Source organism: Carcharhinus amblyrhynchos, unplaced genomic scaffold (genome assembly GCF_965287045.1).
Source record: "Carcharhinus amblyrhynchos unplaced genomic scaffold, sCarAmb.v2.hapA scaffold_547, whole genome shotgun sequence".
NCBI classification, from domain to species: Eukaryota; Metazoa; Chordata; class Chondrichthyes; order Carcharhiniformes; family Carcharhinidae; genus Carcharhinus; species Carcharhinus amblyrhynchos.
In genome coordinates this window covers 16,936-33,938 of record NW_027650287.1, presented here as the reverse complement: position 1 = coordinate 33,938, position 17,003 = coordinate 16,936, and the positions used below count along the sequence as shown (strand labels likewise).

General features: G+C 56.3%; 1 protein-coding gene across 1 annotated transcript; it reads right to left on the bottom strand.

Moving 5' to 3' along the window:
- Window positions 1-4,785: 4,785 nt before the first annotated feature.
- Window positions 4,786-10,746, bottom strand: LOC145339579 (thioredoxin-interacting protein-like). The gene is made up of 8 exons (XM_080184071.1): window positions 10,411-10,746; window positions 8,337-8,409; window positions 8,088-8,235; window positions 7,892-7,994; window positions 7,116-7,369; window positions 6,272-6,443; window positions 6,005-6,144; window positions 4,786-5,845 (listed from the first exon to the last, which is right to left on the bottom strand). Exons 1-8 carry the CDS (start codon window positions 10,676-10,678, stop codon window positions 5,807-5,809), a joined length of 1,197 nt encoding a protein of 398 aa, XP_080040197.1. The 5' UTR covers window positions 10,679-10,746; the 3' UTR covers window positions 4,786-5,806.
- Window positions 10,747-17,003: the final 6,257 nt, after the last annotated feature.

The window sequence follows — 17,003 nt, the reverse complement described above, 5'->3', positions numbered from 1 at the left end:
AATGAAGTTAAAATGTGAAAATCCCCTAGTTGCCACAGTCCTGTTTGGGTTACACTGAGGGAGAATTTAGCGTGGCCAATCCCACCCTAACCAGCACATCTTTTGGACTGTGGGAGGAAACCCACGCAGACACGGGGAGAATGTGCAAGCCGGGAATCGAACCCAGGTCTCTAGGCAGCAGTGCTAACCACCGTTCAGAATGAGGTGTGACATGATTGGAACATATCAGGTTCTTGGGGTGGGGGTGTTTAGACAGGATAAGTGCCGGGATGAGGTTTTCACTCATGAGAGAGATGAGGGTGGCACAGTGGGTTAGCACTGCTGCTTCACAGCTCCAGGGACCCAGGTTCGAATCCCGGTTCAGGTCACTGTCTGTGTGGAGTTTGCACATTCTCCTCATGTCTGTGTGGGTTTCCTCCAGGTGCTCAGTCCAAAGATGTGTAGGTTAGGGTGGATTGGCCATGCTAAATTGTCCCTTAGTGTCCAAAGATGTGTAGATTAGGGTGGATTGGCCGTGCTAAATTGTCCCTTAGTGTCCAAAGATGTGTAGATTAGGGTGGATTGGCCGTGCTAAATTGTCCCTTAGTGTCCAAAGATGTGTAGGTTAGGGTGGATTGGCCATGCTAAATTGTCCCTTAGTGTCCAAAGATGTGTAGGTTAGGTGGATTGGCCGTGCTAAATTGTCCCTTAGTGTCCAAAGATGTGTAGGTTAGGGTGGATTGGCCATGCTAAATTGTCCCTTAGTGTCCAAAGATGTGTAGGTTAGGGTGGATTGGCCGTGCTAAATTGCCCCTTAGTGTCCAAAGATGTGTAGGTTAGGGTGGATTGGCCGTGCTAAATTGTCCCTTAATGTCCAAAGATGTGTAGGTTAGGGTGGATTGGCCGTGCTAAATTGTCCCTTAGTGTCCAAAGATGTGCAGGTTAGGGTGGATTGGCCGTGCTAAATTGCCAAAAGTGTCCAAAGATGTGCAGGTTAGTGGGTAAATATGTAGGGATATGGGGGTTGGGCCTGGGTGGGATGGTGGTCAGTGCAGACTCGATGGGCTGAATGGCCTCTTTCTGCACTGTAGGGATTCTACGAAAGGACAAAATCATAGAACAAAGGAGGGGAGCTCATTTGAGGAACGATTCCTTCTCTTTGAGAGTTGTAAACATTTGATTTATTTTTAGAACATAGAACATAGAACATAACAGCGCAGAACAGGCCCTTCGGCCCACGATGTTGCGCCGACCAGCTTTTAAAAAAAAACAACACTAACCCACTAATCTAAACCAATCCCATTTCGTCCATAAACCTATCCACGGATCTCTTAAACGCCCCCAAACTAGGCGCATTTACAACTGCAGCTGGCAGGGCATTCCAATCCCTCACCACCCTCTGGGTAAAGAACCTACCCCTGACATCCGTCCTATAACTACCCCCCCTTAATTTAAAGTCGTGCCCCCTCGTGCTAGCTTTCTCCATCCGAGGAAAAAGGCTATCACTATCCACCCTATCTAAACCTCTAATCATCTTATATGTTTCAATAAGGTCCCCTCTTAGCCGCCTTCTTTCTAATGAAAACAACCCTAAATCTCTCAGTCTCTCCTCATAGGATCTCCCCTCCATGCCAGGCAACATCCTGGTAAACCTCCTCTGCACCCTCTCCAAAGCCTCCACATCCTTCCTATAATGTGGGGACCAGAACTGCACACAATACTCCAAGTGCGGCCGCACCAGAGTTGTGTACAGTTGCAACATGACGCTGCGACTCCTAAATTCAATCCCCCTACCAATAAACACCAAGACACCGTATGCCTTCTTAACAACACATGTATTGGGATACAGTGAAAAGTATTGTTTCTTGTGCGCTGTACAGACAAAGCATACCATTCATAGAGTACATAGATTTGATTTGTATTGGGGTACAGTGAAAAGTATTGTTTCTTGTGCGCTGTACAGACAAAGCATACCCTTCATAGAGTACATAGATTTGATTTGTATTGGGATACAGTGAAAAGTATTGTTTCTTGTGCGCTGTACAGACAAAGCATACCATTCATAGAGTACATAGATTTGATTTGTATTGGGATACAGTGAAAAGTATTGTTTCTTGCGCACTATACAAAGCATACCATTCATAGAGTACATAGATTTGATTTGTATTGGGATACAGTGAAAAGTATTGTTTCTTGCGCGCTATACAGACAACGCATACCATTCATAGAGTACATAGATTTGATTTATTATTGTCACACGTATTGGGATACAGTGAAAAGTATTGCTTCTTGCGCAGTATACAGACAAAGCATACCATTCATAGAGTACATAGGTTTGATTTATTATTGTCACACGTATTGGGACGCAGTGAAAAGTATTTTTCTTGCGCGCTAATACAGCATACCGTTCATAGAGAAGGAAAAAAGAGAGTGCAGAATGTAGTGTTACAGAGCTAAGGTGTAAAAAAAAGTTAGAATGAAGTTTGAGAATCATAGAACGAGAGTGGGAGATGGAACTTAGAGATATGCTGGGCACAGTTTGCAAGAAATCACCTCACTTTGGCACTATCTTGGAATTCTTCACCCCACCCCTACCCCCGAGGCTTTGGAGAGCGACTGAGCTGCTCTTAACACTGACGGCGAGAGGTTTTTACTCAGTCGAGGGGATTAAGGGTGATGGAGAGAAGGCGGGAAAGCCACGATCTTATTGAATGGGGGAAGCGGACCCGAGGGACCAAACGGCTTCCCGTTCCTGCGGGCTGGAGCCAGGCGTAGGCCGAGACAGGAATTCTTGCGGGGAGGGAGGAGGGGTGGGCGGGAAGGAAGTGACGTTCCGGGAACGCCAAGACACTGGTGGCTTGAGGATTTCCGACACGTAACCCAGTCATTTTTCCCACGGGTTTTTAAACGCCGCTATTGCGAGTCAACTTGAGAAGTACGGTGGCTGCTGCTGCTGCTGCAATGTCGGAGCCCCGGCGGCGCACAGCAAGATCCCACAGACAGCCATTAAGAATCAAACGTTCTCGTCAATCGACAAGAGATTGAACCGGAGAACATTACAGCTCAGAAACAGGCCCTCCTTGTCTGTGCCGAACCATTTTCCTGCCTCGTCCCACTGACCTGCGCCTGGACCATATCCCTCCACACCACCCACCCCCCCCCCCAATCCATGAACCCATCCAAGTTTTTCTTAAAAGTGACCCCGCATTGACCACTTTATCTCATTCCGCACTCCCACCACTCTCTGCGTGAAGAATCCCACCCTCCCCTAATATTTCCCTTTCAACTTTTCCCCCTTAACCCATGCCCTCTGGTTTTTTTTTCCCTCCCCTCTAGCCTCAGTGGAAAAAGCCCACTTGCATTCACTCTATCTATACCCATCTCACCTTATGCACGTCTATCAAATCTCCCCTCGTTCTTCTACACTCCAGGGAATAAAGTCCTAACCTATTCAATCTCTAACTCAGTTTCTCAGGTCCCGGCAACATCCTTCTCTGCACTCTTTCAACCTTATTTACATCCTTCCTGTAACTAGGTGACCAAAACTGTACACAATAGTCTAAATTTGGCCTCCCCCAATGCCTTATACAACCTCCCCATAACACTTCAACTTTTATACTCCTGATTTATAAAGGCCAATGTACTCTTTACGACCCTATCCACCTGCGACACCACTTTTAGGGAATTCTGTATCTGTATTCCCAGATCCCTCTGTTCTACTGCACTCTTCAGAGTCCTACCATTTATCCTGTACGTTCTACTTTGGTTCATCCTCCCAAACCTCACACTTGTCTGCGTTAAATTCCATTTGATTGAACTGAAATCACCTCGCCGTTGTATGAAACTTTGGTTCGGCTGTATTTGGAGTGCCGTTCTGGTCACCACACTACCAGGATATGGAGAGAGAGTGCACAGAAGGTTCGCCAGGGTGTTGCCCTGGTCTCCAGGGTATGAGAGGTCAAATAAACTGGGATTGTTTCCGCTGGAGAGAGCTGGTCTACAAAAACGATGAGGGCACAGACAGGGTGGACAGTGTCAAGGGGACACAGGTTCGAGGTGAGACGGGGGAAAAGTTGAAGGGAGATGTGCAGGGGAGGAGATTTTTCACACAGAGTAGTGGGTGCCTGTAATCTGCTGCCAGAGATGGAGGAAACAGGAACATTAGCGACATTTAAGAGGGATCTGGATGTCCATGGATAGGGAGGGAATACAGGGATAGGGAGGGAATACAGGGATAGGGATTGGGCCGGATTTTTTGCCAAGTTTAGTGAGAGCATTTGCCCCACTGCTGTTGATTCTGGATAGTGAATACAGGGCGTATGGTGTTAACACAGGCCGATTCTAAGTCAAAAAGCAACTGCAGGAGTCTGAAACCAAGAACGATGAGGGTGGCACAGTAGTTAGCACTGCTGCTTCACAGCTCCAGGGACCTGGGCTCGATTCCCAGTTTGGGGTCACTATCTATGTGGAGTTTGCACATTCTCCTCGTGTCTGCCTGGGTTTCCTCCCAGTCCAAAGACGTGCGGGTTAGGTGGATTGGCTCTGCTAAAATTGCCCCTTAGTGTCCTGGGATCAGTGGGTAAATGTGTAGGGGAATAGGGATAGCGATAGGGCCTGGTTGGGATTGTGGTCAGCGCAGAAGGACCTGTTTCCGCACTGCAGGGTTCTATGTTCAGTGGATGTGACGGTGCTCTGGGGAGTCACCATGTAACACCTTATTAGCAAAAACAACTCCTGGAAATGCTGGCCCAGAGTAGCTGAACTATTGGAAATTTACACATACACAAACTCTGGATAACCAAACAATTAAAATATTTTGAGCTTTATTCAAAATCAAAACAGAACATTTACAAAATAAAATACTTCTGAGTTTTTAGAAAAATACACAATAATCTCCAGCAGGAAGTACAATCATGTTGTAGAAAATAAACGCAAAAAACTTTTAAATTAAAACCTTATCAAAATAACACTCTCTCGACACAGTGAGGATTTCCCCCCCAGTGAGTGGATCACTATCACACACGGGGAGAAACTGGAAGACACAGGATTCGTGCGATACAAAGACGCTTTCTTTATACAAAAAGTGGAAATGATCACAGGCAGAACAAGTGGGAGTGCGTGGAAGGCAATATTTGCGGAGTGTGGATCTCGTCGTTCCTGGTGCTTCAGCCCGGAACGGAGTAATGCCCTTGTCGAATGTACACAATTGTTAGAGGAGTGTGGATTGGCACAAGGCAGTGCGGGGAACAATACTGGAGTGGGCAGAAAATAGCGACACTTTGGCAGCTGCTCCCCGACCGGTCTGGAAATCCTGGCTGGGGACAGGAAAATCTTTGGATTGTTAGATAAACCCCCCCACTGTCGCCGGGAGAGATTTATACTTGGCCCCAATGCCTCTCTCACAGCCAGCGGCAAAATACCTGTTGCCCCAAAACGTGAAGGCAAATCTCGACAATTAGCTCGAAACAAAGCAACGTGACACCAAAATGGTTTTATCAGTAACGACACAATGTACCCTCCCCGTACACGGGACCCGAGTGTGAAGGGGGATTTCCCTCCCCCCCCTCAGCACTTCCACAGATTTGACTGTTGCAATGATTGGTTTGACAGCTATCTAAAATGCAGGAATTTTGACCAGCCCCGGGTCCGGTAGCGGGAGCCAGGCTTCTCTTCCTGGCGCTGCCCCGAGCTCCTCGCGCCCTTGACCTGGTGAGGCCTCCTTCCCACAAAGTGCACCCGAACGACAGATGCAGACCTGGTGATTTTGTTAAGAGGAAAACTATAGAGTCCAGCGTTTACGTGGGAAACACATCTCGCCGCTGGGGGTTCACTCGACCGGAGAGTTGCAGTTGCCGTTTTCGTCGACCTGAGAAGGGAGACAAAGAAAAAAAGGGGATGGATTAGATTCACGGCGGATCGAAGCCCGTTACCGCTGGAATCTGAAACCAAGAAGCGCTGGAAAATCTCAGCAGGTCTGGGGGGGCGGGGAGGGGAGAGCCGAGCTTTCGAGTCCAGACGTGCTCACCTCAGGTCTTCCCGGAGACATGTTATCGTAGAGTAAAGATTTCATGAAAATCGGACTCTCGGGCAGGCCGTCGTACTCGTCCAGTAAGGGGGTGGTGGGACACTCCAAACGGTGGGTGTCATGGCCCATGTCGAAGGAAGCTGCAGAGAGAGAGAGAGAGAGAAAGGGGAAAAGTGAGTCAGCGACCCAGACGGAGAAGTCAGGGTTTTAATTTGACGTACCGGCGCAGGGGGGGGGAGCGGCCGAACGACCCCAGGCCCAGCTTACCTCCTGTCTCCGGGAACTCCATGTGGGGCCAGCTCATGCTGCTGCTACTCATACTGCTGGCGTTACTCACGGCGCTCGAGGAGCGGCTGCTCAGGCCGCTGTAGGGAATGGTGCCGATGACCAGGGGCAGGTCGAGGACCAGCTTCTTGCTGCCGGGAATGTGGACGTAGACCTGTGGGGGGGGGAAAGCAAACAGGCGGATTATAGGGTGGCCCAGGGAATGACAGGGCATCGAAACAATAGTGTGGCTGAAGAGCGAGAAATGCCAAGCTCAAAGTCCCGCTATCTCTCCAATTCCAACCCCCCACCCACTGCCTTTTGAAAGTTCCTAATCTGCTCCCTCCCAGATCACAACAAACCACTGCGTTTCCATCAAAATTCCCACCTCTCTGGTTCTTTTCCCAATTCTGTTCAAATCCCCATCTACTTTCCTCCCGCTGCCCAGTGGCACTTTTAGCTGGACCAGCCGTGCTAAATTGCCCCTTAGTGTCCAAAGATGTGTAGGTTAGGGTGGATTGGCCGTGCTAAATTGTCCCTTAGTGTCCAAAGATGTGTAGGTTAGGGTGGATTGGCCGTGCTAAATTGTCCCTTAGTGTCCAAAGATGTGCAGGTTAGGGTGGATTGGCTGTGCTAAATTGCCCCTTAGTGTCCAAAGATGTGTAGGTTAGGGGGATTGGCCGTGCTAAATTGTCCCTTAGTTTCCAAAGATGTGGTTTTCTGACTAAATCCCTGCCCTCTGTTTGGCATTCAGGAACCAGGACACTGCCCCCACTAATATTTTAACCCCCCCACCAATCGCAGGACCCCAGTCGCACGCGCGCGAGAGGGAGACGCCGAAACTCACCAGCAGCGAGTACTCCAGCTGGATGATGTTGCAGCTGATGGACGGTTTGACGGTGGGGACCCGCAGACACTTGCCGCACCAGGACTCGGACATGCCGGAGATGATGTGGTTCCCCCGGACGGTGCTGAGCTTCTCCTTGAACACCTTGGTGGTGCCGTTGACCTGGTAGGTCTGCTTGGCCAGGATGGCAGCTTTGGGCACCACGATGCGCGAGCAGTTGTTCTGGAACTGAGCGTTGATGTTGATCTCGTCTCCTGAAGGGAAGGAGGGAGGGGGAGAGAGAGAGAGAGGGGTTAGATCTGGATCAATGTCTGTGAGAGTCTGCACATTCTCCCCGTGCTGGCGTGGGTTTTCTCCGGGTGCTCCGGTTCCCTCCCAAACCCTACAGTAGAGAAACAGGCCCTTTGATTCTGCACTGACCACAATCCCACCCAGGTCCTATCCCCATATCCCTACACGTTAACCCGCTAATCCCTCTAACCTACACATCCCAGGACACTCAGGGACAATTTTAGCATGGCCAATCAGCCTAACCTGCACATCTTTTTAAGGATGGTTGGTGTCAATAAATTATCCCTGAATTGGATCTCCCTCAATCTGGTCAGGTCACCTGACAAAGGGATTAACCCCGAAAGCTTGCGAGTTTACTATCAAATAAATCGGTTGGACTTAAACCTGGTGTCGTCAGACTTTGTACTGTGTTTACCCCAGTCCAACGCCAGCATCTCTACATCTGAGGGAATAAAAGCAGGCGCCTTGGGGGGGAAAATAGTTACCTTGACAGTAGCCCTTGCGGTCAATCTTGGCTGCGATGCAGACGTAACCATCGGAGAGGAAGAAACAAGTCACGTTCTTCTTATTGGAGGCACCCACCGGACACTGGAAGGGAGACAAGGAGGCGTCGGGTTAACGTGAGCCCAGACAGCCAAGTCACAGGGTACAAGCGAAGCCCAGTGCCAAGCGCCTACTCACCAGCAGGTTCGGAGTGTTCACGTCGATGGGGTCCACCACCTCGAAGTTCTTGGTGGTCTCCAGGGGAGGGTGGCCGTCCCGTATGACGGAGGCTGTGACCAGGTAAAAGACTCCGCCGTATTTGCCTTTAAACGAAGGGGGTATGGGCCTGTGGGAGGAGAGGGGGGGAGTCACGGTTAGAGGCGATCGAAGCAAAACGCAAAATCTGAAGCACAAGCAGCGCTGGATTGGGGAGGGGTGGATGCTTACCCTTCAGGCACCTGGAAGCCAAAACTGTACTCGTACATCTTGCCGGGCTGCAGAACCACACTGCCGTCCACATCTGTAACAGAGAAGGAAGGGGGACAACTGTCAACATCTGTAACCGGGGTAACAAAAGCCTCAAACTCACCCCCAGTGGGAGGGAACCAAAATTTGTAGGTTGCTCTGACCCCAGATACACCTGCGGCTCAGCATGTCACCGTTCCCCAACTCCCCCGCATTTAAAAACAAAAAACCCACCACCCCCACAAGCTCGCCAGCATCTAAAACAAGAAACTCTCAAACCACTCCCACACAGAACAGGAAACACTGACACATACAAATTTCCAGAGGTCTGACCTCTCCCTTTCCCAGGAGATTGAGCCCAGCTCCTCCTCCCAATTCCAGGAGATGTGACACTCCCAGTTCCCAACCACAACCCCCCCCAACCACTTCCCCTTCCACAGCAGAATGACCACCCACCCCCAGACATTGTCCCAAGACCCCCCGACATTTCCCAGCTCACTGATTTCACCTCCACCACCCTCCCCCCCCCAAGTCAATTCTCAGGGCACTGACTCCTGAACTCCCCTCAATGCCCAGGACTCTGTCCACCACCACCCCCAGGATATTAACACCTCCAGGTTCCAGACACTGAGCCCTGAACTCTCAACTGCCAGGCCACTGACCCCTGAACCCCCAACAATTCTCAGGACACTGACCCCCCCCAACTCTCCCAATCCTCGGGACACTGACCCCCCCCCCCCCCGACTCTCCCAATCCTCGGGACACTGACCCCCCCGACTCTCCCAATCCTCGGGACACTGACCCCCCCCGACTCTCCCAATCCTCGGGACACTGACCCCCCCGACTCTCCCAATCCTGGGGACACTGACCCCCCCGACTCTCCCAATCCTGGGGACACTGACCCCCCCGACTCTCCCAATCCTCGGGACACTGACCCCCCGACTCTCCCAATCCTGGGGACACTGACCCCCCCCGACTTCCCCAATCCTCGGGACACTGACCCCCCCGACTTCCCCAATCCTCGGGACACTGACCCCCCTGACTTCCCCAATCCTCGGGACACTGACCCCCCTGACTTCCCCAATCCTCGGGACACTGACCCCCCCGACTCTCCCAATCCTCGGGACACTGACCCCCCCCGACTCTCCCCAATCCTCGGGACACTGACCCCCCCCCCGACTTCCCCAATCCCCGGGACACTGACCCCCCCGACTCTCCCAATCCTCGGGACACTGACCCCCCCCGACTCTCCCAATCCTCGGGACACTGACCCCCCCCCCCCGACTCTCCCAATCCTCGGGACACTGACCCCCCCCGACTCTCCCAATCCTCGGGACACTGACCCCCCCCCGACTTCCCCAATCCTCGGGACACTGACCCCCCCCCCCCGACTTCCCCAATCCTCGGACACTGACCCCCCCCCGACTTCCCCAATCCTTGGGACACTGACCCCCCCAATCCTCGGGACACTGACCACCCCCCCGACTTCCCCAATCCTCGGGACACTGACCCCCCCCGACTTCCCCAATCCTCGGGACACTGACCCCCCCCCCCCGACTTCTCCCAATCCTCGGGACACTGACCCCCCCCCGACTTCCCCAATCCTCGGGACACTGACCCCCCCGACTTCCCGAATCCTCGGGACACTGACCCCCCCGACCCTCGGGACACTGACCCCCCCAATCCTCGGGGACACTGACCCCCCCCAACCCTCACACTCCCAATTCCCAGGACACTGACTCCTGAACCCAGGACACTGCCCATTCCCCAGGACAGCGACCCCTGACCCCCAGGACACTGACCATCTCCCAAAAAATTAACCCCTGACCCCCCCAATCCCTACCACATGGACCCCTGACCCCCCCTCCCCAGCACATTGACCCCTGACCCCCCTCCCCAGCACATTGACCCCTGACCCCACCTCCCAGCACATTGACCCCTGACCCCCCCTCCCCAGCACATTGACCCCTGACCCCCCTCCCCAGCACATTGACCCTGACCCCCCTCCCCAGCACACTGACCCCTCTCCCCAGCGCACTGACCCCTGGGTACTGACCTTTGGCCTGTGCCTCTCCCTCGGCCTGCAGGGTGTCCTGGAAGCTGAGGTACTCCTGCTGCTGGCGGAGGGGCTGCGAGCCTTTCAGCAGCTGGGCCCGGGCGTAGCCCAGCGCCTGCAGGCGGACGGCGCTGACCCGGAGCGCCGGGCCCGAGGCGGCGACCTGCAGGCGGACGCGGCCCGCCACCTTGTCCCCGGCCGAGTAGGCGCCCTGGGAGCTGAAGGTCAGCTCGAAGGTGGAGAGGGGCTTCTTAGTAACGACCCCCATGGCGGCGTCCAGCTTCACTACGGGATACGGGCTGTGGGTTGGATTCGGCTTCAAACGGCGCGACCACTTCCCGCCTCTCTCACCGACCGACCGCCTCCTATCTGAGCCCCAACCGCCGCGCACCCTCTACTTATAGCCTCCGTCAGGGACACGCCCCCGCCCCGCCCCCTCCGCGGCTCTCCACCAACCGGCGCGACGCGTGCTCCCCGCCGGGCCCGCCCCCCGAGCCCGCGTGCTCCCCGCTGCCATTGGCCGCCGCCGCTTGTTTACCAGGCGAGCGGCCAATCAGCGGGCCGCCAGCCCCGCGTGGACAGCGGCTGACCGGCGCGCGGCCGGCAGAGCGGCGGCGGCGGCCACCGCCCCGCCCCTTCTCTGATTGACAGGGGCGGCAACCAATGGCGGGGCGAGAGGGGCTGACGGGCTCTGCCATTGGGTGGAGGGGGATAAGGGGGCGGGAGATGATCTCATGGGAACTCTGATCAACAACCTGAGAAGGGATTGAGGGGGGTGGGGATAGAGAGGGGGGGGGGGGCAAGGGACAGAGGGGGGGTAGAGACAGAGGGAGGGGGGTAGGGACAGAGGGAGTGGGGTAGGGACAGAGGGAGGGGGTAGGGACAGAGGGGGGATAGGGACAGAGGGAGGGGGTAGGGACAGAGGGAGGGGGTAGGGACAGAGTGGGGTAGGGACAGAGGGGGGGTAGGGGACAGAGGGGGGATAGGGACAGAGGGAGGGGGGATAGGGACAGAGGGAGGGGGTAGGGACAGAGGGGGGTAGGGACAGAGGGAGGGGGTTAGGGACAGAGGGGGGATAGGGACAGAGGGAGGGGGTAGGGACAGAGGGGGGATAGGGACAGAGGGAGGGGGTAGGGACAGAGGGGGGATAGGGACAGAGGGAGGGGGGATAGGGACAGAGGGAGGGGGGTAGGGACAGAGGCGGATAGGGACAGAGGGAGGGGGGATAGGGACAGAGGGAGGGGGTAGGGACAGAGGAGGGATAGGGACAGAGGGAGGGGGTAGGGACAGAGGGAGGGGGATAGGGACAGAGGGAGGGGGATAGGGACAGAGGGAGGGGGGATAGGGACAGAGGGAGGGGGTAGGGACAGAGGGGGGTAGGGACAGAGGGAGGGGGATAGGGACAGAGGGAGGGGGGTAGGGACAGAGGGAGGGGGATAGGGACAGAGGGAGGGGGGATAGGGACAGAGGGAGGGGGGTAGGGACAGAGGGAGGGGGATAGGGACAGAGGGAGGGGGATAGGGACAGAGGGAGGGGGTAGGGACAGAGGGGGGTAGGGACAGAGGGAGGGGATAGGGACAGAGGGAGGGGGGTAGGGACAGAGGGAGGGGGGTAGGGACAGAGGGGGGTTAGGACAGAGGGAGGGGGGTAGGGACGGAGGGGGGATAGGGACAGAGGGAGAGTAGGGACAGAGGGAGGGGGGTAGGGACAGAGGGGGGTTAGGGACAGAGGGAGGGGGGTAGGGACAGAGGGGGGTTAGGGACAGAGGGAGGGTAGGGACAGAGGGAGGGGGGTAGGGACAGAGGGAGGGTAGGGACAGAGGGAGGGTAGGGACAGAGGGAGGGGGGTAGGGACAGAGGGAGGGGGGGTAGGGACAGAGGGAGGGGGGATAGGGACAGAGGGAGGGGGGATAGGGACAGAGGGAGGGGGGATAGGGACAGAGGGGGGATAGGGACAGAGGGGGGATAGGGACAGATGGGAGGGGGATAGGGACAGAGGGAGGGGGGTAAGGGACAGAGGGGGGGGTAGGGACAGAGGGAGGGGGTAGGGACAGAGGGGGGATAGGGACAGAGGGGTGGATAGGGACAGAAGGAGGGGGGTAGGGACAGAGGGAGGGGGGTAGGGACAGAGGGGGGGGTAGGGACAGAGGGAGTGGGGGGTAGGGACAGGGGGTAAGGGACAGGGGGAGGGGGGTAGGGACGGGGGGGTAGGGAGGGGGGAAGGGAGAGATGGGGGAGGGGGAGAGATGGGGATGGGGTGGGTCAGAGTCCATCACACGCCTGTCCCCCCCTATGTCAGGGTCCATTACACGCCTGTCCCCCCCCATGTCAGGGTCCGTCACACACCCCTGTGCCCCACGTGTCAGGGTCCGTTACACACCCCTGTGCCCCACGTGTCAGGGTCCGTTACACGCCTATCCCTGAGTTGGGGGGGTCCGGTGTGCCACACAGCAGGCCAGGTTTGTAGAGACCCCCCCCTCCCCACCCCCCTGTGTCCATTCACTGCTGCCCCGGCAGTGTAAGCCCCATTATCGGGGTGGGGTATTAGCCCCCCGGAGCCTGTGGGGGGATTGTACGGACTCTGTGTGTGTGTGAGTGTGTGTGTGAGTGTGTGTGTGTGTGTGTGTGTGTGTGTGAGACTCTGCTCCGCTGCTCAAAACACCAACCGAACATCCTTCCTCCCTGAACACAAGGAGCGTTGGCGGCAGCCAGTCCCTTTCGCCTCAGCATCCGAGCATAGAGTTGCTGAGCTGCGTTTCTAATTCAGTTTCAGATCCTCTCTGTCTCTCTCTCGTTTCCTGCCTCGAGTGGGCAGAGTGTCGTAACCCTTTATCTCTCAGGATATCCTCCTATTTCGCCTGGCACCCAGTAGCTGGACCAGGGGGCCCAGACCATGCTCCCCACAGCCCGTCTATCTGCCCTCAGTGTTTAGTAGACCATTTGGCTCAACGGTTCTGCCCCTCCAAGGCTTGGGGGGGACACGTTGACCGCCCAAAATTGCCCCTAAATGTCCCGGGATGTGTCAATTAGAGGGGATGAGTGTTCGGCACGGCACAGTGGGGTGAGCGCTGCTGCTGCTGCCTCACTGGGACCCGGGCTCCATTCCCGGCTGGGGTCACTGCACATCCTCCCCGTGTCTGCGTGGGTTTCCCCCCTGCAAGTCCGTGCTGGTTAGGGTGGGGGATCGGCCGTGCTAAAGACTCCCTCGGTTGTAAGCCGGACAGGGTGTAGGGGATTTCCACAGTCACTTCATTGCGGTGTTAATGGGAGTTTAACTTGCGATCGATAAGTAAACTTTTAACCTCCCCCCCCCCTCACCCCCCATTGCTGTCTCCCCACCCCGCGCTCTCCCTCTTCCCCCTCCCTCCCTTCCTCACCACCCCCTTTCCTCCCTCCCTCCCTCACTACCCCCTCCCTCCCTCCCTCACTACCCCCTAACCCCCTCCCTCCCTCACCTCCAACCCCACTCCCTCCCTCCCTCACATCCAACCCCACTCCTCCCTCACCTCCAACCCCCCTCCCTCCCTCCCTCCCTCACCTCCAACCCCACTCCCTCCCTCACCTCCAACCCCACTCCCTCCCTCACCTCCAACCCCCCTCCCTCCCTCACCTCCAACCCCCCTCCCTCCCTCCCTCACCTCCAACCCCCCTCCCTCCCTCCCTCACCTCCACCCCACTCCCTCCCTCACCTCCAACCCCCCTCCCTCCGTCCCTCACCTCCAACCCCACTCCCTCCTCACCTCCAACCCCACTCCCTCCCTCACCTCCAACCCCACTCCCTCCCTCACCTCCAACCCCCCTCCCTCCCTCACACCTACCCCCCTCCCTCCCTCACCACCTACCTACCCCACTCCCTCCCTCACCTCCAACCCCACTCCCTCCCTCACCTCCAACCCCACTCCCTCCCTCACCACCAACCCACCTCCCCTCCCTCACCACCTACCCCACTCCCTCCCTCACCTCCAACCCCCCTCCCTCCCTCACCTCCAACCTCCCTCCGTCCCTCACCTCCAACCCCACTCCCTCCCTCACCTCCAACCCCCCTCCCTTCCTCACCACCTACCCCCTCCCTCCCTCCCTCCCTCCCTGTACCATTTAAGACAGAGACAGAGAGAGCGAGAGGGACACACACACAGGGGTGGCACAGTGGGGTGAGCGCCGCTGCCTCACGGCGCCAGGGACCCGGGTTCGATCCCCGGCTCGGGCTCACTGCCTTGCGCGGAGCCTGCACCTTCTCCCCATGTCTGCGTGGGTTTTCCCTCCAGGTGCTGCTATGGACGGAGGCTGCTTGACTCAATGTGAACTGCCCAGTTAGTCCCTCCCTCCCTCCCCACACACACACCACTCTCTCCCATGTGTTTATGCGGTCGCTGTGTATGTTCTTGGAATCCAGGGTTATCACAGCGAGTGAGTCACCCAGTGCCGTTCCCAGCTACGATTGCCTTGTTTATCCCAAAGCTTGGGGCGTGGACCTTGCAGTTCTCCCGACTACAGATCACCCAACTGTGTTTCTTCAGCCTACACTCTGTCTCGGAGAGCTCCCCGAGTCATAAACCTGTCCTTAGTCCAAGAAACCTTTATGTTCCCTCTTTTCTCAGTGAACAGGCGCTGGTTTTTAAGGGACGGTGGCTCTATTTAAACCAGCACTCCCCCCTCCCCACTCCTGAAACATCAATCGAAAGGAATGTGATCCGAAATCTTCTAAAACTGCCCTCCAGGCACAGACATCGCAAACCTCTGACCCCAGTTTATCTGCCCCGGGTTCAGTAGGTTCAACAGTCGGGGAGGGGTGGGATTCAGTACAGTTGCGGTGGTAGGGTACAGTACCGGAGGCCTGCGGAGCCTCTCTCTCTCCACCCCCCGGCAGTCCAGGCCCGTTCCAGAGTTCCCGGGACTTCAGCTGGGACTTTGGGAGGTCGAGTCTCCGGATTAGCACCCCCCCACCGAGCCTCGCGACTCCGAGGAAGGCCGGCGCAGTGCTTGGAGCGTGACACAGGCTGCAGGGCTTCACTCAGGTGGGACTGGCTCTGGGGGAGGAGGTGGCCACTCAGACGGGGCTCAGGCGTAAGGGCGCACGCGTTTCGGAAGGTGGAACGCAGACGGGAAATGCGCAGTAAGCGGCAGCACCCCTCCAAACGGGCAGAGGGATCTGGGCGTTCAGGTAGACAGATCGCTGAAAGTGGCGACGCAGGCGGAGAAGGTAGTCAAGAAGGCAACGCTTGCCTTCATCGGCCAGGGGCCCTGAGTTTAAACACTGGCGAGTCACGTTGTAGCTTTGTAGAACCTTAGTTAGGCCGCGCTTGGGAATAGAGTGTTCAATTCTGGGTCACCAGAAGGATGTGGAGGCTTTGGAGAGGGTTCCAGAAAAGATTGACCAGGACGTTGCCCCTGGTACGGAGGGCATTAGCTACGAGGAGAGGTTGGAGGAACTCGGTTTGTTCTCTCTGGAAGTTGAGGGGGTGGGAGAGACCCTCATAGAAGTCTACAAGATAATGAGGGACAGAGTGGAGCTTTTTCCCCCCAGGAGGGGGAGAGTCAGGGGGCACAGGTTTAAGGGGAAAAGTTTAGAGGAGATGTGAGGGGTAAGTTTTTTTACACAGAGGGCGCCTGGAACTGGAGCGGGCAGAGGGGGCTAGAGACGTACAAAAACGACAGCGCAAAACAGCCCCCAAAGTTGGGCCAAATCTTAGAGATTACTACGCTTACCTCCAACCCGCTATCTTTCATGTACTCATCTTAAAGTCTCTTAAAAGACCCTCTTGAGTTCGCCTCCACCACCACCGATGGCCCATTCTGCTCACCCACCTCTTGAGCGAAGAACTTACCCCTGTTCCCCAACACCTCGAACCCTGCGTCCTCTCGTAGCCACCGTTTCCGCCCCTGGGAGATAGCCTCCGAGAATCCACCCTATCTCTACCTCTTACACACCTCTGTCAGGTCACCCCCTCAACCTTCGTCTCTCCAGGGAGAAGAGCCCCGGCTCCCTCAACCTACCCTCGCCTCCCCAATCCAGGCAACACCCTCGTAACTCTCCTCCGCACCCTGTCCACGGCTCCTGCATCCTACGGGGAGCGCTAAGGCGGCACGGTAGCGCAGTGGGGTCAGCGCTGCTGCTCCCCAGCTCCAGGGACCCGGGTTCGATCCCCGGCTGGGGTCTGTGCACATTCTCCCCGTGTCTGCGTGGGCTGCCTCCGGGTTTGCCTCCCACAGTCCAAAAGACGGGCGGGTTAGGGTGGATTGGCCGTGCTAAAAGTTGCCCCTTGGGATGTGGAGGTTAGCGGCTAAAACGTGTAGGGATACGGGGGGGGATAGGGCCTGGCTGGGATTGTGGTCGGTCCAGATGGGCAGAAGGGCCTCATTCTGGGTTCCTAAGATGCAAGCGCACGAGGGGAGGTGAATAACGTCGCGACTGCCCTGCAAAAACGTGGGTACAAAATCGTGAGGACTTTCAATGGGGTTAGACTTGGAAAGAGTGCTCCCGATGGTGAGGGGGGAGTCCAGAACTAAGGGAGGATAAAGGGGTAGAATTGAAGGGGGAGGCAAATTTCTTCACCCAGAGGCATTCACTCCCATGGAAAATAGTCGAGGCCAAAA

Excerpts from the sequence above, each read along its gene's own strand:
- LOC145339579 (XM_080184071.1), bottom strand. The coding sequence starts at position 10,678 with ATGGGGGTCGTTACTAAGAAGCCCCTCTCCACCTTCGAGCTGACCTTC. Across the intron at positions 7,995-8,087 it reads TGAACACTCCGAACCTGCTG|TGTCCGGTGGGTGCCTCCAA; the intron begins GTGAGTAGGCGC and ends TCTCCCTTCCAG. Across the intron at positions 6,145-6,271 it reads GGAGTTCCCGGAGACAGGAG|CTTCCTTCGACATGGGCCAT; the intron begins GTAAGCTGGGCC and ends CTCTCTCTGCAG.